The 25924-nt window shown below is 39.9% G+C and overlaps 1 protein-coding gene across 1 annotated transcript in view; it reads right to left on the bottom strand.

Moving 5' to 3' along the window:
• Window positions 1–2969: 2969 nt before the first annotated feature.
• The window catches only part of LOC122558083 (inositol 1,4,5-triphosphate receptor associated 2-like), a 47892-nt gene continuing 24937 nt past the window's right edge, over window positions 2970–25924 (bottom strand). Inside the window, exons 7-13 of the mRNA XM_043706403.1 lie at window positions 19893–20010; window positions 18285–18335; window positions 13445–13522; window positions 8635–8691; window positions 6332–6391; window positions 4278–4333; window positions 2970–3084 (exon numbers count right to left, since the gene is read on the bottom strand). Coding sequence (XP_043562338.1) covers window positions 2970–3084; window positions 4278–4333; window positions 6332–6391; window positions 8635–8691; window positions 13445–13522; window positions 18285–18335; window positions 19893–20010 — 535 coding nt within the window. The remainder of the gene's footprint in view (window positions 3085–4277; window positions 4334–6331; window positions 6392–8634; window positions 8692–13444; window positions 13523–18284; window positions 18336–19892; window positions 20011–25924) is intronic.

The following is a 25924-nucleotide window of genomic DNA, read 5'->3' as shown; positions in this document are numbered from 1 at the left end:
AAACACATCGACCTGGACCCAATATATCGGCCACTACAGCGGACAGCTGAAACTGACAACCGGAAGCAGCAGGGACAGGCCACTATAAATGCCGGAGAAAACACCACAGGAGGCTCCCAAGCACTGAGGATGTCGCCTAGACAGGGGACGAAACGTTTGCAACAAAAATTTCCAGCTTGGCGAACAGAACCACAACAACGAGCACCCGACCTACAAATCTTCTCCCAAAATTTGAATTCTGTTCTCTTATTAACAAATGTTCCTACCTATCTTTCTGTAATCAGCAATTTTAGTTACCATACTTTCAGGCCTTTCATCCAAGTTATCACTATAATTGAGGCTCCAACAATGATCCCTGCCACTACTCTACTCTCCCAGTCCACTGTTTGCCAATCTGAAAAATACCCAATTTTTACCACTGTCTGCTTCCTGTTACCTAACAAATCTTTTAACCATGTTAGTGTGCTACCCCACAACCATAAACTCTTATTTTGTTTTGTCATCATCTTTATTAAGGTATTTTATTGAATGTTTTTGGAAATCCAAGTACACCAGATCTACAGGTCCTTCCTTATTGCTTTCTAAAAGAACTCTAAAAATATCGTCAAACGCAACTGACGAAACCACTTTGACTCTGCTATTATGTCCTTAATAATGGATCCTAGTATCTTCCTGATGATTGACATTAGACTAACTGGCTTATAGTTCCCTGCTTTCCATCTCCTTCTGTTCTTGAAGGCTTTTCAATCACTGGGACTGCTCCAGAATCTAGAGAATTTTGATGATTGTAACAAATGCATCCACCAATTATTTTAAGACCCTCAGATGCAGGCCATCAGATCCAGTGGATTTGTCAACATTTAACAGTATTAATATACTCACTACCTTTTTGTTATTGATTTAGATTCTCACTCCATCTTACCTCTTGATATTCAAATATTCTTGGAATGTTGTTTATCATAGAATCCCTTCAGTGTGGAATCAGGCCCTTCGGTCCAACAAGTCCACACTGACCTCCTCCCGCTGAAGAGTAACCCACCCCTACTACTCCACATTTACCCCAGACTAATACACCTACTCTCCATATCCCTAAACACTATGGGCAATTTAGCATGGCCAATTCACCTAAACTTCACATCTTTGGATTGTGGGAGGAAACTGGAGCACCCGAAGGAAACCCACACAGGCCACAGGGAGAATGTGCAAACTCCACACAGACAGTTGCCCGAAGTGGGAACCAAACCAGGAACCCTGGCGCTGTGAGGCAATAGTGCTAACCACTTGAGCCACCGTGCCGCCCCATGTGTGTCCTCTACAGTAAAGAAATACAAAATGCCCATTCTACACTTCTGTCATTTCCTTGTTTCACATTATTAATTTCACTCTCTGTATCTATCATAAAAGCAGGATCACCTTAAGCATTAGAGTTTGAATGGAAACTGTTTTAAAATTTGAATTTTTTTTCAAAAATCAACTTTTTTTAGTTGTGACTTAGACCAGCACTGAGCCCAGCGTTAGGCAAGTTCTGAGCATTGAGAGAGACCAGCAACAGAACAGCAACACTTGGCTCCGAGTCAGGCTGATTCTGATTGCTGAGTTACATCACTGCTGGGTGCTGAACTAAACTAACAACAGCAATGTGTTAGACCAGTACTGGTGCTGACGCAGAGTGGCATTAGGCAAGTCGTACTGATACCAGGTGATGTATTTTACCTTCTCGGCCACTACAGTATGTATGTGACATTACTTTAGACTTCAATGTAATCATTTATATTCCAACAAGTTTGAGCTATGAAATCACATCTGGATTTTGTTCTCTAACTGTAAACACACATGAAGCATAATACACATTTAGAAGAAGCATGTCAAAGCAGCAGAAGCATTGTAGGTTTACCTTTTGGCTGTCTTGTATTTCCAACTGAAGTGAGATTTCAGACTGCACAGGACAGACCACAGGAAGTTTAGATGAGGATTTTACGAGACCAATTTTACGACTGTTGCCAAAAGCAAAGATGAGAAAAAATAATTGTGTTGGTAACTGACAATGTATTTGTAGATAGCAAATGGCAGTAATGCAGATTGGTCTTTTCATTCATTCACTGGATGGCATTTATTACCCATCTCCAGTACTTTTACTAAAGTGGTGGTGGGATCTTCACAAGTGAGGAGCTTGGTGATTCACTTAGAGAACAGGTAAGATTCAACTCCATTGGTGGGGTTTAGATTGGGTTAAGAGGGAATGTGCTTTGAAGGCGCTAAGTATTCCTCTACCATAACAGTTTGGAAATAAATTTAGAGATTAAAAGTCAAAGGAGGACTTATGTCTGGGGGGTGAGGGGAGTAAAATTATAACTCACATGGTCTAAGTTTGGGATTTAGTTATAGAGCCTGACGCCATGTGTTGGCACAGTAAAACAAAATCAACTTCATTGTGGACAAGTTTCCTAAAGAAAGAAAGATGTACATTTCTTTGTTGGCTTTTATCTCAGACTGCGCTTCACAACCAAAGAAGCAATTTTGAATTGTATAATTATAAAACAACTGTTTAGAAAATATGGCACAGAAATATCTCATAATTAGCAATGATATTGAGCAGAAAACCTGTTTTAGTCATGCTCATTGAGAAAAAAAAAAATCAGTCCTAAGAAAGTGGGAATACCCATTCTCTTCTTCAAAATAGTCCTGTGGAATCTTTTATGTCCAATTGAGAGGACAAATAAGTCTGGACTTCTATATACTGCCTCACTGGCAGTTCAGCATTCTCTCAGAACTCTCCCTCTGGCATGCAGTGTTCTCCTCCTGCAGTACAGTACTCCCTCAGCACTGTACTGGGAGGGTCAGTCTGTATAATGGGCTCAGGTTTCTAGAGTAGGATGCAACTGCAGGATCTCCAATTCCAAGGCAAAAATGCTGCCCACTCAGCCACGACTTATCCTACTTTTTCATCAGATGTAATGTTACTGACTAGGTCAGCAGCTATTGCCCATTCCCTGCTCACAGGAAGGTGATGGTAAGGTGTCATCTTCAACCACTGGAATCCAGATGGTGTAGGTACTGTGCTGTGAAGGCTGGAAATCCAAGGTTCTGCACCAGTGAGACAGAAGGAATGGCATTACAGAATAGCAAGTTACTATATCATTTAGTATGATTTAGTATGACAGCCTGCTGTCTCTGTATGCTGGTAGTAAAGTGAGTGAATGGGGTAGTTTGATATGGATGTTTTCGAGTTTCTGAGCATGGTTGCAATCATAGAGTCAAAAAGTAATAGAGATGTACAGCACGGAAACAGACCCTTGGTCCAACTCATCCACAACGACCAGATATCCCAACCTAATCTAGTCCCATTTGCCAGCACTTAGCCCATATCCCTCCAAATCATTCCTACTCATATGCCCATCCAGATGCCTTTTAAATGCTGCAACTATACCAGCTCCACCACTTCCTCTGGTAGCTCATTCCATACACTTTCTACGTGAAAACGTTGCCCTTAGGACTCTTTTATAGCTTTCCCCTCTCACCCTAAACCTATGCCCTCTAGTTCTGGACTCCTCCACCCCAGGGAAAAGGCTTTATCTATTTATCCTATCCATGCCCCTCATGATTTTATAAACCTCTATTAGGTCACCCCTCAGCCTCCAATGCTTCAGGGAAAACAGCGCCAGCTTATTCAGCCTCTCCCTATAGCTCAAATCCTCCAACCCTGGAAACATCCTTGTAAATCTTTTCTGAACCCTTTCAAGTTTCATGACATCCATCTGACAAGTGTATTAGCAACAAGTTATAGAATGGTATTCTTCTGGATTCTTCAGCAACTTGAGGAGCAGGGAAGTTAGCTCCAGTATCTAGGACATTATATATGTATCAATCAATATCACAAGAGAAAACTACCTGGTCATTTCATACTGCTGTCTGTGGGAGCTTTCTATGTATTAGTTGTCTGCCTTCTACATTTCAGAGGTACTTGATTAACAGTAACGCCAGACAGTACCCAAGGCTGTAAAAAGTTAAAAATCACACAACACCAGGCTATAGTCCAACAGGTTTAATTGGAAGCACACTAACTTTCGGAGCGACGCTCCTTCATCAGGTGATTGTAAGCTAGTGTGCTTCCAATTAAACCTGTTGGACTGTAACCTGGTGTTGTGTGATTTTTAACTTTGTACACCCCAGTCCAACACCGGCATCTCCAAATCAAGGCTGTAAAAGGCACTATGTAAATGTACAACCATGTAAACGCTGCAGCAATGAAACTGCTCATCTCCTGCAATCACACTCACCCAAAGAAATCTTGGGAAACCTTCCCTTGTGATGCTTTTAATTCAGCACGTAATCCCTGAGAAAGAAAGTAGATTTCAAATACATCATTTTTTTCCTGGAGAGTTTTAATAGGCTAACAACATCCAACTGTGTGGCAGCATCAGGAAAGCAGTGGATATTGAAGTGGTCAGAAAGCTTTGGTTAAATCCCAATTATGATTTGATCCTAATCACTCCAGTCATACTCTCAAACAAAACCCTCTTACAATTACCATCTATGCTGGGTGTGAAGAGAAACAAACATGTTAAATATCTCAAATTTAAAGTTCTCACCTTTGTTTTAAAAACGTCCCTGACATGACCCTAACTCTGACCCTTACACTTCTTCTGTTGTCATTTGCAGTGGTGTAATGCTCCAAGATCTCTGCATTCCTGCAATTCTGGCCTCCTGCACATCAAATATAGTTAAATTGGCAGCCGTGTCCCCATATGTGAGAGTCCTAAATGCTGAAATTCCCTGCCAAACCTCTTTGCTTCTCCATCTCACGTTCCTCCTTTAGACGTTCCGTAAAACCTACCTAATTTGATCAATATTTTGATCAGCTGCCTCCAACTAAATAATTACAGAGGCAGAAGCTGTAAAGTTATTCATAAATTAATTGTTTCCACAAAACAGTCCTCATCACTTTAAGGTACTTGGCAAAAGAATCAAAGAGGATTGATAAGAAATGTTTTTTAAGCAATGAGCTATAATGATCCAGAATGCACTGTATGAAAGGCTGGGAGAAGCATATTCAATAATAACTTGCAAAGTGAATGGTATTTTTTAAAAATTGACTCAGATGTGAGCACTGTTGGTAAGGCCAGTGTTTATTGCCCATCTGTAATGGTTCAAAAGTCAGTGATGACCTAATGCTGCACTCTATTTGGTGTAGGTGCAGTCCTATTAGGAAGAAAGTTCCAGGAATTTAGCCCAGCATGAAGAAAGAATGGTGAGGTAGTTGAACTTAAGATGATGATTGAGACTTGGGGCCTGGAAGGTGCTGCCTAAGAGTTATTGCAGTGAATTTTGAAGATAGTGCACGGAGTTGCTACTATATGTCATGTAGACAGAATGAACATTTAAGGTGATAGATGAGATAGGATCAAGCGGCTGCTTTGATGTTGAGCAAATTGAGTGTTGGTGGAGCTTTACTCATTCTGACAAGCAGGATTCCCTCACTCTGACTGATAGTTTATAGATGGTGGACGGGCTTTAGGGAGTTGACAGGTGAGTAATTCACTGCAGAATCCAAGCCTCTGATCTGCACTTACAGCTTCAGTATTTCTTTGGATGAAACAGTTAAACATCTAGTCATGATTGAAAATGGTTGACATAGAACTTTACTGTGAGGACATCCTACAGCAAAGTACCAGTTGAGTTGAAAGGTCTGTTTCTGAGCTTTCTCATCAAGTAATAATTGCTTAAGTTATGCATTTTTACACACAGTCTCATGTCTCAGACCATCAAACACTAGTGTTTTTCATTAAATGATCCACTCAGTTCAATCACACTCTTGTATTCATGCCCAATACACTTTAATAACCCACACAGTCTATCTTATTCCTTCCACTCTATTTATCCCTCCTTCTATGTGACTATCATTCCATCTTCTCACTTTTTGTATTTCTGTTCATAACTTTTTCTCTGTTTCATCTCTTGTGTCTACTGCTCTCGCTCTCGACCATTGTCAGTATACAAAGAAAACAAAATGTTGAAATAATAAAAGGAAAAACAAATATTACAGTATATTTTTCAGTTATTTTCAAACATTCAGTTCTAAGAGGTTTGTTTGACAAACGTCTCTGTGTTCTTAAAGGACTAGCCAAATACTTTCTTCCTTGCTTTGTTTACAAGCTGTTAGATTGATGATGTAAATCATGTTGAAATGCTAAACCACATTGCTTGTATGTTGGTTTTTCTTTGCGAAAAAGACTCACAACTGTCTAAATGTTCACTCTGCTTCTCTCCCACCCACACCAGCAAGGTATGGGTGGGAGAGAAGCACCCAGAAAGAAAAAAATACAAAACCTACCTCTATAATTTTGCGGCTTTCTTCATTGGACATCTTCAATTCTTCAATCAAAACTGTTTCCTGGAAAATTGGTAGGAGAATAAACAAATCTACTTCGGGTTGACTAATGAATGTATTTTGTCTATGTCAAGAAAAATAGCTACAAAACAAAATAAATCAATTTATTATGGTTATTATAGTAAAGTAGATGACCATTTGGTCCATCATTCCTAACACTTCAACTGTAAGATAAAATCTCATTTCCCTGCTCTCTCCCCATGTCCTATTACATTCTTCCTTTACAAACCCTATCTAACCACTTTTACATAAAACATAGTCTCTACCTCAACAGACCCTATAGCACAGCTTTCCATGGTTGAGTTTCCTCTACTTATAATGCAGTTTGAATTGGCCAAACCACCTGAAAGAATTTTAAGCCTAAGTGTAATGTAATACCTTCCCATTGGTTTCAGATTCAGTTCACTTGAATAAGGTTATGCCTACAAAACACACCCGCATCCACCCTCTACCCCTTTCCGAGTTGGAAATTAAAAAGTCATTCATCACTTTGGTTGCAAAAATTCAAAGAACACTCCTTTTCCCACAGAAATATTGTAGAAGCTTTTTGGTAATAAAAAAAATCCAATTTACTGTGACACTGACTATTGTACACCGATGAAACTATTAAATGGTTCAGTATAAATATTTGAAAGTCATTATCAGTTACTCACCCATTTTGAGCCACATTCATAGTACTGAACTGGAGTAATAATTTTAAATACATCAAATAGAATTACAGAATCTCCACGGTGTGGAAGCAGGCCTTTTGGCCCATCGAGTCCACACCGACCCTTGGAAGAGCACCCCACCCAGACCCAATCCCCTTCCCTATCCCTATAACCCTGTTTTCCAAAGGCTAATCCACTTAGCCTGCACATCCCTGGAAAGTATGGGAAATTTAGTATGGCCAATCCACCTAACCTGTGGGAGAAAACTGAAGTACCAAGAGGAAATACACGCAGACACAGGGAGAATGTCTGTGTGAAGTTTGTACGGTTACCTGAAGCTGGAGTTGAATTCAGGTCACTAGCACTATGAGCCACCGTGATGCCCATATGATGAATACTTTCAAATTAAAAATGAATATGATGCAGCTCACTCACACTGATGAATTTTACATTTGTGTTTATGCAAATCAATTTTAGTGGAAACTTGAAATGTATGCTAATATGGACATTTTAGGCACAGTTTCCAGACTACAACCAAAATGGAAACTCTTTTCCTCTCTGTGTGAAAACATTTCTTCTAACTCGCCTCTTTATTCTCCTGAAGATAATCCTCAATCTATTACCCATTCATCAACAAGTCCGAAGAATCTCATAGTTTATCCTCTTCCTTTATAAAAAGAAATCTGCCATCATCTGTTCTAGCCTACATGTGATTCCAGACTCTCATAGAACGTGGTTGACTCTTGACTACCCACAAATGGTCAAGCAAGCCACTTAATTCAAAACCAATTAGGGAAATAAATACCAGCTCAACAAGCAACACTCACATCACAAGAACAAATTTCTTATTAACCATGACTTCCCAGTTCTAGTATAATTCAACAGAATCTTTGATTCTAATATGCAGAGGGTTGAGCTTGTTCCATCATTGAACACAGTACTGTATTAAAAGATGGAGTAGGTCAATTTTTGATCTCTTGGGGAATCAAGGAATTTAAGGAGCTCATGAGAAAATTGATTTGAGGCACAAAGTTATGATCGTATTGAATAGTAGACTGTGGCTAAGCAGCCTTATGGGCAATGTTTGTTCTTATTTCTTATGTTCTTCCTGAAGTTGGATGTCCAGAATAATACTATAACTGTGATTCAAACACTGTCTTGTAAAAAGATATGAAATTCACTGAAAAGTAATGTAAAATGCAGAATCCTATTTATCCTTTTGATGCCATTTGATAACTACTGTCCTGCATCTGAAGATCTGCACTCTTCACTTAACCAATGGTACATACTGTCCTCCACTGTTCCTTACCTCAGAATGTTAGAAGGCAGATTGAGCCCTTTCTTCCCTGCATGATCCTGTGCCTGTCCTCCGTTTCTCCACAGTCTAACCTTTTTGCTAATTAGCCCAATCCCTCATGTTTTGCCAAAGCTCCTTATTTAGCTTCACCCATTGGCATATCTACTTCACAAATTGCCAAACACAGGCAAATTCCTTCTCTTGGAGTTATCGATTGCGAATAATTGAGATATAATTCCACTTCTGCTTCATTTGTCTAAGATAAAATGTGTAAAAAAATTAAGCCGCTGTGTTCATACCTCAAAAATTATAGCATCTTTAGATATCAGCAGATTTTGAGCCTCATGAATCTGCTTCTGAAAAATTGAAACACACATTCACAAAAGTTATGTTGGTTGTACAAAATATGTAAGCTACACAAAGCGATGTCATCATCTCTGAACAGAATGGAGATAATTATATTGTTTCACTATCAGTCACTTCTAGAGCATGTATTGCTGGAAATGACCAAGGTTGAACTTGCGTAGAGAATGGGTTATTTAGCTATTCTGCACCCACTGCATTTTGATAGAATCCTGCTTTTATTGGAACACTTTCTTATAGTTTGCTATAACGTCCATTTATACAGGCTGTGTAGACTGCTTACTGCAAGTCCCACTTGCTTCCAACTTGTTGATACAATAGTATCAGTTCTCATTGCAAAATATTTATGTTCCCTTGACATTGGGAACCAGATAAGGTATGAACAAATGTCTTCACAAGAATGGAGAGTGATTCGCTTTCTTTGTGTAAAATTAAAATCATATTTGGAAAAATATGCCCAGCTGAGGTAAGACTCAATCTTCCTTGTTTAGCTATTGTTCACTTTCAGCAATTTTGATGGATATTATGCATCAAGAGACCAATAAATGACCCGTTAAAAGACTTCAATGAAATTTCTAACCTAGCTAGTTTAAGAGGATAATTTACTATATATATTTAAAAGCAATTAAACCTTTGTTAAAAAGTTGCTTGATAAATTGAAGGCAAAATGTTGGTAGGGACGATCATATGCATTAAGTTCTACATTGATATTTCATTTCCAACTTCCAGTTTTGACATTTTTCAGAGCATGAAGGACACACAAAGCAGATGCCTTTTTCATCATAAATATATTTAAAACTTAAAGCCAATAATTTTCTGACTCCAGAAGCTTCCATAGGTCTTCCTGTGCTGAGAGAGCTTTATAAATATAATGTGTAAGTGATATTGTCCTGATCCTACTTTTAGTTTATGGCACTTCATTCAAACACAGTGGTGATAAAAGGGAAAATTGTAAACATTGAAAAACCTGAAATAAAATCTGATACATTAGAAACTGACAACGAAGGTCAACAGTTGTAACAGATGGATTTTAGCCAGCCACATTTCAGTTGATATCTCTTTGTCAGAACGACATAGGTTTGAATTGCATCTCCAGAAACGTGAGCACACCGTCCAATCTGACTCCCAATGCAGAGTATAGGGGACACTGCATTTACTTCAAGGGACCATACTGCGGAAATGCTGCACTAATGAAGGGGCAATATTGTGAAAGTGTTACCCTATTGGAAGCACAATATTCAGGGAATGCTGCATTATGGGTTGGGTCTAGGGCTGGAACCATGGAATTTGCCACCCTAAATGGACCTTCAGCTTGGTGCCCATCAAGAAAGTTCTGAAAATGAATTATTCATTAATAATTGTTAAGCACAACCTTCCCTCACCCTCAGCTTCTCTCGACCTCAGTCTCCCCGTTCCCTCAGCACTAATCATTGGATTTGTGCATTCCGCTCCCACACATTTCACGAGACCTTTAACACTCACATCACCACAAGATCAACTAAATGGGCATTCTTGATTCACCATCAATACCCTTTCCAAATGCCTACGGAACAGACTGGACGTTCTGACATTTTGTCCTCATTATCTACTTTTATATAAACACATAACAAATTTCTGCAATCGACTTTCCTGTTTACAGCAAGATGTCCCACAATTATACTTCTCCAGTAGTTTGTTCCAGGGTTTGGGAATTGTTCCTCTCCCCCCATGAATCTGCTTGATTGACTGAGATAACAGAAATTTAGAGACTGTTAGAGTGAGGGTGAATTCAGGACCCCTTTTCCAAGAAGTAGAGAAAGTAACATCAAAATCCACACTCACTTTCACACTATTTTCTGAAAACATGAGAGCCTACAGCTTAGGCTCAGAATTCAGTTTGGATCAATGTTTGGTTTGGTTTTAGTTTGACTGTTTGTAGTGAATTGGGAATATGGGTGAACAGCTATTATGATTGCGTGGTTTATGGCAAGCTGGTATTGTGCCAACAACAGCTGATAAATACTGCACAGGGGGAGGTGCAGCATCTTCCAGGCAAAGGAAAAATCCATTCAGCTGGCTGCATGACCAGCGTTAAATAAACTTTAACTGGAAGCCAGAAATAAATACTTTCAAAAGAGATATTTTGTCACACAGAACCTCAGAATAAGAATTTTGGTCAGTCTGCACTGTATTTCTTTTGTTCATCACTTCATTTCAACTAGAATTGTTGCTGTGAAAATTAAAATATTTACTGGGTTTAGAAAATAGTGAGAAGGTGAAGGTAATGAAGTGTAGGCCAAGGGAGTAGTTTGGGTATTTTGCCTTTTGAAAACTCAGTTTCATTACTGCTTCACATCCCACTTTTGAGGAATATCAAAAACTAAAATCTCTCTGACCCATTTTGCCCTTCTCTAACTTTTTCCACACAGACCCTAGTAAACCAATTCTCTCTGTCTAATATGCACATTTTAAACTTTTTTAAAGAAACAAATTCATTAATTGAACTTCCAAAGGTGAAAAAGCTGTCTGAAAGTTGACTCATATTAGACTTGAAACATTAGACTGCAAGTCACCTGAATTTGGGAGTGTTATTTTTGGCAAGCATTGAAGGTTTCTCTTTGGGAAGGCTAGTGATTTTTCTTGCAATACCTTTCCAAACTTACCCCGTTACATATGTTCTACACCCCTATGACATCCCGCTCATTATATTTGCCACTCAGCATAATCACCATTGCCAGGACATCCCTGGAACTGGGTCAGATTTAAAAGGCAGGAGTGGGTACTTAGAGTCAAGATAGAGTGGTGCTGGAAAAGCACAGCAGATCAGGCAGCATCCAGGGAGCAGAAGAAAAAAAGATGTTTCAGGCAAAAGCCCTTCATCAGGAATCAGATTTAAAAGGCACCCAATCAAACTCTGCTCTGCATAGTTTATTTCATTTGTACTGGACATGGCAGACAAGAGAAAATTGGTGCTCCATTTTGCAGATAAGGACCTGGACATCCTGGTGGATGGGATGGTGCAGAGGGGAGCCACCTTCTTTCCCTAGGACAGGCCATGTCACCGGAAGCCTGGTCCAGTGTTGCCGCCATGGTCCAGAGAAACATGCAGCAATGCTGCAAAAAGGCCAATGACCTTCTCCACTCCAGTGTCCTTGTACTTCAAATTGCAGCACTCAAGTGCAAAATCATGCTGTAAGTATTTCAAGGATGTGCAATGATGGTGCAGTGAGGCTGGTATATATTGAATGCCAAGGTCTATGGACAGGGAGTATGTGCTGTTGTAGCCCATGGAGTGTACCGTGAAATGTTGGGACTAGTGTATAAGATGTAGAGGAGCAAACAGTGTGGTGGAGTCATTCGTGGGCAGCACGGTGGCACAGTGGTTAGCACTGCTGCCTCACAGTGCCAGAGACCCGGGTTCAATTCCCGCCTCAGGCGACTGACTGTGTGGAGTTTGCACGTTCTCCCCGTGTCTGCGTGGGTTCTTGTTGGGCCGAAGGGCCTGTTTCCACACTGTAAGTAATCTAATCTAATTAGACAACCACTCTAATTTTCATGTCATCTGATAGATCAGGAAACTGCATATTAATGAAGAGAAATTAATTAACAATGAGATGTTGTAAATAGGTCTCTTGTCTCAATACTTGGCTGAAAAATTAGACTTTTTGATCTCAACATCAAGAAGCTCCTTGCTGGCCGTCTCACATGATTTTCCTAAATTTATTGTCAATGTCATTCAGTGCCTGGGAATATTTCGACATTAATTCTGATTATCTTTCCCCACAGATGCAGTCTGACCTGCTAAGTTTCTCCAACTCTGATTTCACTTTATTAATTGAGCTTGAGGATATCGCATTAACTATCTAATAACTGTAAAGTGATATTTGGCAGATTAAAAACAACTTCCAAGAAAGCAGATTGAATGCTACATCTGACCCAGGTCAAACAGAGATTTAAAGATGAAGTAGAACTGTCAAAGAGACTAGAGTAGTCAAAATGTGCAAATAACTCTTTCAAAGTTACACTAACTGGTAAAGCTTTCAGCACATTATCCATTGGCAATTTGGCAAAAAACTAATTGTCAAGTATGCCTGTGCCTGTGCCTGAATCTGACAGAGATGGAAATGCTGCTTCTGACCCTTTGCAACTTTGTAAGTTTCCAGTTCTGATTTTTTTTTAAAAAGTGGCTGTGTTTCCCTAAATCATCCCTACCCTCGTCCAAGTCTTGTCACTGTCAGTTCAGTGAGTGATTGCAGCACCCCTGGAAGATAATAGAGCATACTGCATTGTTAAAGGGGCAGCACCAATGAAATGCTGCTCTGCTGGGGATGTCATCTCTCAGATGAGACACTTAATCATTTATTCTCAGGTGGGTGTAAAATCCCATGACACCATCTGAAGAAAATCTTGGTAATGTTGGCAAATATAAATCCCTGACCGATATCATAAAGAACAGATTATCACATTGAGTGTGGGATCTTAATGTATACAAATTGAGATTCTGAACTGAGAGTATCAATTAGATTTTGTGCTCAATTCTTTGGAGTAGGATTTGACGCTGATATTCTGACTAAGAGCCATGGCTGAGACTGCAACATCATTTGTACTTCCATTTACTTTGATTTTTGTTAAGTAGTCCACTCCTTGCAGCTATCAAACCCAAATAAGTAAGAAAAAAAACCTGGCAGCATTGATTCCAAATGCTACCCAACTGCAAAAGCTAGTGTTTGACTGCAGCTATTGGACGCATTACAAGTATTTACTTACAGTTAGGTCAGCATTTTCCGTTAATAGTTCATCGATTTGATAGTTTAGCTTCCGCTTATCCTTCACAATCTTTTCATTCTGCACAGCAAATGAAATGATGTTCAAAACATTGAGTTTTCTATATACTAATACATGAACTGTATAGTGGTAAGCCTTTCATTTGGACTAGATAAAAGTAACAACCACAAGGATGCAAGAGACAAATCAGTGCTTGTTCGCACAAAGCAAGGAGTCATACCTAGAATGAGGAATGATGGTTATGTTTGATGGTGGCCATCATCTCAGTCCCAGCAACCCTGCAGGAGCTCTTCAGGGTGACATTCTAGGCCCAACCATCACCAAATGCTTCAGCAATGACCTTCCTTCTATCATTGAGTCTGAAGTGGGGATGTTTGATGATGTTAGGACAGTATTCAGTGCCATCTGCAACTCCTCAAATGCAACGCCATCAGTGTAGATATGAGCAAAACCTGGACAACATCCAGGTTTGGGCTGATAAATGGCAAATGTCACATAATGTATGAGGCAATAGACATCTCCAACAAAGGAAAATTTAACCATTCAGATTTGGCATTCAATGATATTGTAAACATCCTAGGGTTATCATTGTCTGAAGGTTGAACTAGATCAGCCATGAAAATTTTGTAGCTACAAGAGCAGCTCAGGGCCTGGGATTCTGCTATGGGTAACTCTCCTCCTGATTCCTCAGCCCTGTCCACCATTTCCAGGGCATAATTCAGGAGAATCCTTCCACAGAACTTTTCAGATCTCGATCATCTAGAAAGGGATCTGCAACCTGTGGCTTCTGAGCAACATGTAGCTCTTTCATGTTATTATCTAGTCGTGTCTGGAAGGGATGTCTGAGGACAAGTGGAACTCCCAAGTGGAATAGGGAACAGGTGATGGGTTTTTTTTATTGTTAGTGGGATGTAGGTAGCACTGACTTGGCCAGCATTTATTTCCCATCCCTTGCTGCCCAGAAGGCAGTTCAGAGTTAATTACATTACTTTGGATCTGGAGCCACATACAGGCTAAACTCGGTAAGGATGGCAGATGTCTTTCTCAAAAGGACATTAGTGAATCAGATGGGTTATTACAACAATTGACAATGGTATGGTCACCATTAGGCAAGCTTTTTATTCCATATTTTATTGAATTAAATTTCCACTATCTGTAATGGTATTCCTATCCCAGAATATTACCCTGGAGTTCTGAGTTACTTGTCCAGTGACATTACTACCATGCCACCTACTATTTGAGTGTAATTGGGTGGAAATTTGACCGGATATACATACATAGGGACCAAGAAATCAGTGGGCTTGGAGTTGGTAGTACTTGAGTCGGAATGGAACTCTGATCAAAAAATACATATGCCTGGCCTCTGTTGAACCAACAGTTAAACTCCTTCGGTGTTTATTATTAACATCTCATTAGTGACTCCTAATCTGGTTGGATTGCAATAACATGGAAAACACCTAAAAAAAATTAAGTCAAGAAATGTAAGAGCCATGCTTTTACAATGGGGATAAAAAAAACCAATCACAGTGCTACACTTTTCAGCTTCAAATTCAAAAAACATTATCATGTACCAAATAAACCTGTTCAAATGGTATAACTATAAATGGTTGTTCAAAGTTTGTGAGAAGATTTGTAACTCGGGTGCTCGTTGTTGTGGTTCTGTTCGTCAAGCTGGGAATTTGTGTTGCAGACGTTTCGTCCCCAGTCTAGGTGACATCCTCAGTGCTTGGGAGCCTCCTGTGAACCGCTTCTGTGATATTTCCTCCGGTATTTATAGTGGTTTGTCTCTGCCGCTTCCGGTTGTCAGTTCCAACTGTCCGTTACAGGTCGGTATATTGGGTCCAGGTCGATGTGCTTATTGATTGAATCTGTGGATGAGTGCCATGCCTCTAGGAATTCCCTGGCTGTTCTCTGTTTGGCTTGTCCTATAATAGTAGTGTTGTCCCAATCGAACTCATGTTGCTTGTCATCTGCGTGTGTGGCTACTAAGGATAGCTGGTCGTGTCGTTTCGTGGCTAGTTGGTGATCATGGATAAGGATCGTTAGCTGTCTTCCTGTTTGTTCTATGTAGTGTTTTGTGCAGTCCTTGCATGGGATTTTGTACACTACATTGGTTTTGCTCATGCTGGGTATCGGATCCCAGTTAGGTTTATTTTGATTTTGCTTTTTGTCATTGATAGAAGTAATTAAAATAAATTGATGAATTTACATACGCAATTTATGCCTTCTATGAGACACTTGGAAATTTGTCAAAGATTTGGATTAGAAATGCTGAATTTGCATTTCATGTCTCCTAATAGCTTTAATTTTAGGCAACATTTAAGAAAAAGTCACTTCAGGTTAAAAAAAGTTGCTGATACCTAATTAAGAAGGACAAGACAGTAGATACATGGGAAGGCTAATTGCAAGTTCCTCTCCAAGCCAACACCATCGTGATTTGAACTAAATTGTAAATTCTTTACGATACATGGACCCAAAGTTCCCTTCCTGACATTGCTGTGGTTTATCTACACCAGGCAGAGCACAGCAGTTCAAGAAGCTGGTTCCCAAACCACTTCTTAAGCAAAACTGGTAATTGGCAATAAATGCTGGCCCACTAATGACATCACATCCCAAGGAAAATTTATAGTGGAGAACAAGAAAATGGTGGAACTAAACAGTTACTTCATGAATATCTTCAACAAAGACACAGAAACCACCTAAAAATACACAATATTCAAAGGACTTATGTAATTGAGGATCAAAGGAAATTAGTAAAGAGATAGCATTTAAAAAATTAGTTGGATTGAAAGTTGATAAATCTCCTGGCCTAGTTGAGGTCCATCCAATGTGGGAAAAAGTAGCAAGAGAAGTTGATGAAATGGTGTGTCTCCTTTGTAACTCTATAGATTCTGAAAAAGTTCATACTGACTGGGAGACAGCAATTTCACTTCAAGAAGGGAGGATGAGAACAGTGTAGAACTATAGACCCGTTAGCTTGATCGGTGATAGGGAAAATGTTATAATCTATTGTAAAGCATATGACTGAACATATAGAAAAGAATGGCAATATTGGGCAGAGTCATGAAAGGGAAATCATGTTTAAAAGCTTATGAGGTTCTTGAGGATGTCACTTGTGGCATAGACAAAGGAGAAACAGGATAAGGCACATTTGGATTTTCAGAATGTTTTTAATGAAGTCTATATAGGAAGTTAGTTAATAAAATTAGAGTACATAGAACTGAGGATAAATAAACCAACATTGATTAGCAAAAAATAGTTAATAGAAGCAGAGAGTAGGTATAAAAAGATCACACTCCAGATGGCAGGCAGAAGAACCACAGGGCCAGTGGTATGTCTGCAGATGTTTTGGATGTGGGGACCAATTGTAATAGTTCCACATTTACTGGTGACACCAAAGTGGGTAACAATGCAAGTTGTGCAGGTGCCTAAACAATAACATTTAGATCGGCTAAGTGAATAGGCCAGAACATGACAGATAGAACATAATATAAAGAAGTATAAAGTTATACAGAAAAACAGAAAGAAAGGGTAAATCTTAAATGGAGAGAACAGGTAACGGAATCTGGATGTCCTTCTCCATGTGTCATTAAATGCTTCATGTAATTGCAGTAAACAATGAGAAATATATGTTGGCATTCACTTTAAGGATATTTGAATACATAAGGAAAGATGTTTTGCTGCTTTGTATAGAGCACTGAAGTACTGTGTGCAGTTTTGCTCTCCTTATCAAATGAAGGATATACTTAACATACAGGGAGTACAACATAAATTCACCAAATTAATCGTTGGGATGGTGGGATAGTTTTCTGAGGAGAGCGAGAGTAACTCTGCATTCTCTACAGTTTTGACAGATGATCTCATTGAAACTTACAAAATTCTCACAGTATGTGCAGAATGGATTAAGTTTGGATGTTTCCGATGGCTGGTGCCTTCAGAACCAGGGGACATATTCTTAGGATAAGGGACAGATGATTTAGGACTGAGATGTTGAGGATTTTTTTCATTCAGTGTGTGGTGAATCTTTTTTGTGTATCATTCCTAGCCACACACAGATAGGCATTCTCCATTAGACCAATTATCTCAAATAATTGACAACAAGAACTTGCATTTATTTAGCACCTTTAATGTAGACAACATTCTCAAGGCACTCCACAAGAGCATTACCAAACAAATTTGACACCAAGTTAAAAGGAGATATTAGAGAAAATGCCCAAATGGTTAGTCAAAGTAATTTTTAAGGAGATACTTAAAGAAAGAGAGAGAAGTGAAGTAGCAGAGAGGTTTGTAGAAGGAATTCCATAGCTCTGAGCCAGATAGGTAAAGTGCAGCAACCATCAATTAAGCAATCAAAGTCAAGAATACACAGAAGGGAACTGAAGGAATTCAGAGATCTTGGGGGGGAGGGGGGGGGTAAAGAACTAAGGAGGTTACATAAACTGAGAAGTCATGGATGGATTTTAAGACACGGATGAATAAAAAACACGACAGCACAGGAACAGGCCCTTCAGTCTTCTGTCCTCATCCCTCTATACCCTGCATATTCATGTATCTGTCAAGATGTCCTTTGAATATTGAGAATTTTAAATGTTAAGCTTTGATGAACGGGGAACTAACATGGGTCAGTGTGCTCAGGAATGAGAGATGAATGGAAGTATTTAAGGAACATAATTTTTTGATGAACCGTAGGAATTTATATCCATTTCTGGTATCTAATACTGAATATTTTTCACTAATCAGAAGATTAATTAATGGTGATTTGCTTTGATACCATCAAATTGTTTTTATGATCCTTGTAAACAGATACAGAAACTGCACCTACCTTTTCAAAAACTGCCCACAGCTGTGCAACAAGTACTTCATTTTCCTTCTTCTACACAGAAACAAATCAAGTTTCAGTTACATTACAGAGAAAATGAACTATCAAAAATCCTCAGGTAACAAAGCGGTCCATTATTGCATCCAAAAAGATCTGGACAAAATTCAGTCTTGGACTGCTAAGTGACATATCATCATCAATAACAATATTATTACTGAATCCCACAACAGGAATGGGCAGCAATTTATCACTGACCAGAAATGTAACTGGACCAGACACATGAATGCAATGGCTGCATAAGCAGGTCACAGGCTGGGAATTGTGGAGTAAGTAACTCACTTCCTGACTCCACAAAGCTTAAGCACCATTTACAAGGTTCAAGTCAGGAATGATGGAATAATCTCTAATTGCCTGGATGAGTGCAGCTCTTGCATATTCTCAAGAAGCTTGGCATCATCCTGAATTATATAGTTTGCTTGATTGGAACTCCACCCCACTTTATACATTCACTGCCTCCACTATTAATGCACAAAGGAAGGAGTACATACTATGTGAGACAAATTGCAACACCTTGCCAAGTATTCTTCAGCAGCACTTCTCTACCTTGAATAATAATAGGTGTAGAAGAAGCACAGGAACACCACCATTTGTAGGTTGTCTTCCAAGCCACACATCATTCTGACCAGAAACCATATTGGCATTCTTTCCCTAATAGTAGATCAAAATGTGAATTTTCCCTTCCAAGGATACACATACATCACACTGATTGTAACAGTTCAAACTAAACAGCTCCAAGGCAATAAACATTGACTGTGCAATGCCTATACTCTTGAGAATTAAATATTCATACAAAGAAGTTGGGCCAATAAAGTCTTGGATTTTATTCAGTATCCAGGTGGAAATCTATGGCTATATTCAGAATACAAGATACTCTACACCCACCTTTTAATTACTCAACCAACCTATTGGAAAATCATATTAAAAAGGATATAAGCCTTTGTGACAGGATAGAGAAAATATTGCCGGTAGTAGTGCTTACTATTTAACTAATGAAGCTCACTTATACAGTGACTGAAATGATGAGGGTCTTCAGTTATGTGTAGAGAGTGAAGACAATTTCTGGGGAATTTTGAGGACCTTTGATGGAATGGATGGGGAGAAGTTACTTCTGGTGAAGAAGGGTCAATAATCAGATGACACACATTTGAGATAGAGATAAAATAAAAACTGTGAGTAGGAGTATGCCAAACTACCCTGAGGCTGCTGTGCTTCATAACCCTATCCCTATCGCAGGCTGATTTTCAATCATAGTTCCCAATTTTCCTCCTAATCCCTATATTCCTGAATGCCGAAAAATCTATCTGTGGTTTGAATATACTCAATAATTGAGTATATTCTGGGGTGGGGAATTCTAACGAATCACAACCATCTGACTAAGGAAATTTTTGTGACATACAACTGAAGAAACATTGGGAAGGCAAGGAGATATTTTTCTAAAATGAGTTACGTTTTATAAAAATCTTTTTGTCCTGTCTAAGACAACTGGTTTGTGTTGATTTATGAACAGTTTGTTGTGCTGTAATCCAAATATTAGATCAGTTCTGTGCATACCAGTTCTTTGCAATGTATCTGCAGCTGACAAACTTTCTCTTGTGCATCTCTTCCTGTAGTCCTTGCTTCTTCCAAATCTTCCACCATACTTTTTAAACTGCGAAGTGAGCTTTGAGAACTGAAAATTAGAACAGACCATGTTTGAGTTTGAAGAAACCCAAGTTATTTTCTTTAAATATTTTCACATTACAGTCCCAGGACACAAATCCTTCATGTGTGAGTTTTGGATTAGATGAATAAATGCAATATAGGTGTATCGTCTTCTGTACTTCAGCAAGGATACATTGACCTTGAAGAGGATGCAGTGCAGATTGAACAGAATGATGCAGGGGCTTAAAAAGCTAAGTTACCAAGGCATAGGTTGCATAAAAGTAGACCTGAATTCACACATGATTAAGGAGTGGCCTAACTGAGATGATCAAAGGAGTTTGGGAAAGTTAAAAAAAAAATTGTACTCTGGTGGAGGAGCCCAACACAAAGGGAAAGAACCTTAAAATTTGAGCTAAATCACTCAGGAGTTGTCAGGATGCAAAAAGCACAGCGAAGTACAGTATATTTATCCACAAAAAAACTATTTACAGAATCAAAGAAGTGTTATGGTGCAGAAGGCCCTTTGTGCCTGCACTAGTTCTGTTACGTACTGCCAGTTTGCTGAGGCTTCTTCATAAACCCTGCACATCATTTCCATCCAAATAATCATCCAATGCCATCTTGAATGCCTCAATTGAGTCTGGATTCACCATATTTCCAGAGAGTGTGGTCTATGCAACTAAATACTCATTGTATGTAAAGTATTTTTTTTCTCTCGCATCAGCCTTGCTTTGTTTGCACAACTCTTTAAATCTACACCCTCTTGTTTTTTTTTATCAATTTCTCCCTATCTACTCTGTCCAACCCGCTGATGATTTTGAAAACTTTGATCAAATCTCCTCTCAGCCTTTAGGCCGAGGGTCAAATGGAAATGTTGAAATAGAGGCTGGTAGGATGGGTCAGGCGCACAGACGATGCACAAGTAACTCCAAGAATCCAACCTTTACAAATGGCTGCCTTAATGAGAAAATGTTTGGTTGGGGTGGGCAGGGGCAATTAGAAATTGGGACTCAGGGTGAATTAAGAAGGCTGCCAGAATGGAAGCTGGCTGGTAGTGAACCTGACTCAGAGATCAGGCAGTCTCCAAAGTTTAAAAGCAAGAATATAATATGGAATACCCGTCCAATTCTCAACTCCTCTCACTCTCCACACACTCCCTATGACCTAACCAAGCCAATCCATGATCTCCATACTCCATGGTCCAAATATGCTCCAACTGAACATATGCCACCTCCACCAACCCATATATTCTCCATGCCAATCAATGCCCCTCAATGAATCTCACATCAAACAGTCCATAACCACTGAAGCTCTCAAATCAAACTGTAACATGGCAGGTACCCCATTGTTACATTAGATGATTGCGAAGTCAGTAGTGCAATAATAATCTACTAATTGAAATCCTCAAGATTATGTTGACAACACTTTTTGAATATTCCTGACATCTTTTTCAGAGACATAAAGGGATTAAAGACAGGATTTAATGCATTGATAGGTGCTTTTCATAACTCTCTTTGACAGGTTCCCTTGATACGTTAGACAGGTCCTCTGGATGTCAGCTTTCGAACAGCTCCCTTTTATATATTGCTTTGATACTTTTGACTGGTCCTTCTGAAAGATACTTCTGACAAAGTTAATTTTACAGTTTTATTGGCAGTTCTAGTGAACTTGACAGTTATGTGTTAATGTACCTTTTATACATATTTATGCAAAGTTTAACAATTCTAAATGAAATCATACCTCCACCAAATGACACTTGACCTCCACCCAAATACCTTACCTCCCACAATGGTGCTCTGAATCCAAATCCGAAGTGCTACCAGTTTGCTACACAAACAAATCCAAACTTCAAAGCACAGCAGATCAGGCAGCAAATCAGGAGCAGGAAAATCGACATTTTGGACATAAGCCCTCCAGGAATGTGGAGCGGGGGGAGGGCAAAACTCTCCCTCACATTTCACCAAGGACATGCAAGTTCTGGGCCTCCTCCCCCACCAAATCCAAGCCACCCAACGACTGGAAGAAGAACACTTCATCTTCTGCCTTAGGACCCTCCAATCACAGAGCATCAATGTCGACTTCAACAGTTTCCTTATTTCTCCTCCCCCCACCTCATCCCAGATCCAACCCTCCAACTCTTGAACTGTCCTACCTGTCCATCTTCCTTCCCACCTAACTGCTCCACCCTTCCCTCTGACATATCACTATCACCCATCACCTGCATCACCCTCCCAGCTACCTTCCCCCACCCTCACCCTTACATTTATCTCTCAGCCCCTTTCTCCACTCTATTCCTGAAGAGCTTACGTTCAAAACATCGATTCTCCTGCTCCTCAGATGCTGCCTGACCTGCTGTGCTTTTCCAGCACCACACGTCTCAACCCACTTCAATACTTGTAACATAGGAAATTGCTGACATTTTCTGAACTATTCCACCATTTTGCTATGATGTTGCTCATTCTGCTAAAACAAAGGCCATGGATTTTGTTGGATAAGGGCATTAAATGTTATAGTTCCAAGATATGTAGATGAGTTAAGTTGCAATAAATCAGAATCAATTTGAATGTGGAATAGGCTGAATGGACGTCCTCGTGTTTCTATAGAGATGACAATGCAGCAAAGTCTGGAAATACTCATAGTCATTTCTAGAAGAATACTTGATTGTTGACCAGTAACGGGATCTTAGATAATTCTTCCATTGCCGACTGTGAAGGTATTGAGTTCAGTTATGACATCTGAACCATTGCCTTCACATAAATCGACAATTACAAAAGAGTCCAGGAATCATTCTTGAGCTTTTTGTAAACTGGAAGATTTAGTATTACATTTATCGATAAAGTTACTAGCCAACAAGGAGACTTCAACCAAACATCATCGTGTCTTTTCTCCTTTCAGCTACTGATGAACCTGTTTTGTTCTACTTTTCAGTTAGTATCAACTGTAGTTTACTAGGAAGTACTCTTGCCTCTAATTCAGAAAGTCGCAAATTCAAGCCACATTCCACAGATTAGAGTCTGGTATTTTGGCTGATAATTCTGGCAGGAGAAAGTGAGGACTGCAGATGCTGGAGAGTTGGACTCAAAAAGTGTGATGCTGGAAAAGCACAGCCAGTCAGGCAGCATCCGAGGAGCAGGAGAGTTAATGTTTTGGGTATAAGCCCTTCATCAGATATGTGGTCATCCGGACATTCCTGATGAAGGACTTATGCCCAGAACGTCGACTCTCCTTCTCCTCGGATGCCGCCTGACCTGCTGTGCTTTTCCAGTGCCAAACTTTTCAACTCTGATAATTCTGGGCACCACACTGTTGGAGGTGTCTTTTAGCTGAGCCTTTAAATTGAGTTCCATCCATCCACTCAGACTCATAACATTCAGTCTTCTAACATTGTGTGGCATTGTTTTGAGGAGCAGGGGAAATCCCCCCACTGTCCTACCCACAATTCTCCCTCAGTCATCATCACCATAACAGAATAATGGGTCGTTCTCACATTGCTGCGTGCGGAGCTTACTATGCATAAATTGGCTGCAATTTTTCTTACATCGCACCAGTGATTATAATTCAAAAGCATTTCTTTGGCTGTAAAATGCTTTGAGTTGCCCAGACATTACAATATGTACTAAAGACATGCAAAATCTTCCTTTCTTACTTCCAACCCAATACAGATTCATTTTAACTTCAGAATGAAAACAAACTTAGTAAGATTGGGGGTGGGGGTGTGGGAGCGTGGTACCCAGGGTGATACTGAGGAAAGAGATCAATTTGAGACTGGTACAGTTGAGAACAGAAACGAGTCAAAGTCAGGGCAGGCAGGGACCAGATAGGACTAATAAATTAAACTGCATTTACTTCAATGCAAGGGGCCTAACAGGGAAGGCAGATGAACTCAGGGCATGGTTAGGAACATGGGACTGGGAAATCATAGCAATTACAGAAACATGGCTCAGGGATGGGCAGGACTGACAGCTTAATGTTCCAGGATACAAATGCTACAGGAAGGATAGAAAGGGAGGCAAGAGAGGAGGAGGGGTGTGGCATTTTTGATAAGGGATAGCATTACAGCTGTGCTGAGGGAGGATATTCCCGGAAATACATCCAGGGAAGATATTTGGGGGGAACTAAGAAACAAGAAAGGGATGATAACCTTATTGGGATTGTATTATAGACCCCCTAATAGTCCAAGGGAAATTGAGAAACAAACTTGTAAGGAGATCTCAGCTAGCTGTAAGAATAATAGGGTGGTTATGGTAGGGGATTTTAACTTTCTAAACATAGACTGGGACTGCCATAGTGTTAAGGGTTTAGATGGAGAGGAATTTGTTAAGTGTGTACAAGACAATTTTCTGATTCAGTATGTGGATGTACCTACTAGAGAAGGTGCAAAACTTGACCGACTCTTGGGAAATAAGGCAGGGCATGTGACTGAGATGTCAGTGGGGGAGCACTTTGGGGCCAGCAACCATAATTCTATTAGATTTAAAATAATGATGGAAAAGGATAGATAAAAGATAGATAAAAGTTGAAGTTCTAAATTGGAGAACGGCCAATTTTGACGGTATTAGGCAAGAACTTTCGAAAGCTGATTGGGGGCAGATGTTCGCAGTAAAGGGACGGCTGGAAAATGGGAAGCCTTCAGCCGTGTCTGCGTGGGTTTCCTCTGGGTGCTCCGGTTTCCTCCCACAGTCCAAAAATGTGCAGTTTAGGTGAATTGGCCATGCTAAATTGCCCGTAGTGTTAGGTGCAGGGATAAATGTAGGGGAATGGGTCTGGGTGGGTTGCGGGTCAGTGTGGACTTGTTGGGCCGAAGGGCCTGTTTCCACACTGTAAGTAATCTAATCTAATCTAAAATGAGATAACAAGAATCCAGAGAAAGTGTATTCCTGATAGAGTGAAAGGGAAGGCTGGTAGATATAGGGAATGCTGGATGAGTAAAGAAATTGAGGATTTGGTCAAGAAAAAGAAGGAAGCATATGTAAGGTGTAGACATGATAGATCGAATGAATCCTTAGAAGAGGATAAAGGCAGTAGGAGTATATTTAAGAGGGAAATCAGGAGGGCAAAAAGGGGACACTAGATAACTTTGGCAAATAGAATTAAGGAGAATCCAAAGAGTTTTTACATATACATTAAGGACAAAAGGGTAACTAGGGAGAGAATAGGACCCCTCAAACATCAGCAAGGCGGCCTTTGTGTGGAGCCGCAGAAAATGGGGGAGATACTACATGAGTATTTTGCATCAGTATTTACTGTGGAAAAGGATATGGAAGATATAGAATGTAGGGAAATAGATGGTGACATCTTGCACAATGTCCATATCACAGAGGAGGAAGTGCTGGATGTCTTGAAACGGGTAAAAGGTGGATAAATCCCCAGGACCAGATCAGGTGCACCCTAGAACTCTATGGGAAGCTAGAGAAATGATTGCTGGGCCTCTTGATGAGATATTTGTATCACTGATAGTCACAGGTGAGGTGCCGGAAGACTGGAGGTTGGCTAACATGGTGCCACTGTTTAAGAAGGGTGGTAAGGACAAGCCAGGGAACTATAGACCAGTGAGCCTGATGTCAGTTGTGGACAAGTTGTTGGAGGGAATCCTGAGGGACAGAATGTACATGGAAAGGCAAGGACTGATTAGGGATAGTCAACATGGCTTTGTGCATGGGAAATCGTGTTTCACAAACTTGTTTGAGTTTTTTGAAGAAGTAACAAAGAGGATTGATGAGGGCAGAGCAGTGGTCGTAATCTGTGTGGACCTCAGTAAGTCGTTTGACTAAGTACCTCATGGGAGACTGACTAGCAAGGTTTGATCTCAGGGAATACAGGAGGAACTAGCCATTTGGATACAGAACTGGCTCAAAGGTAGAAAACAGAGGGTGGTGGTGGAGGGTTGTTTTCAGACTGGAGGCCTGTGACCAGTGGAGTGCCACAAGGATCAGTGCTGGGTC

Source organism: Chiloscyllium plagiosum, chromosome 16 (assembly GCF_004010195.1).
Source record: "Chiloscyllium plagiosum isolate BGI_BamShark_2017 chromosome 16, ASM401019v2, whole genome shotgun sequence".
Lineage (NCBI taxonomy): Eukaryota > Metazoa > Chordata > Chondrichthyes > Orectolobiformes > Hemiscylliidae > Chiloscyllium > Chiloscyllium plagiosum.
Note: the sequence above shows the minus strand (reverse complement) of the source record. Positions and strands in the feature narration are given on the sequence as shown.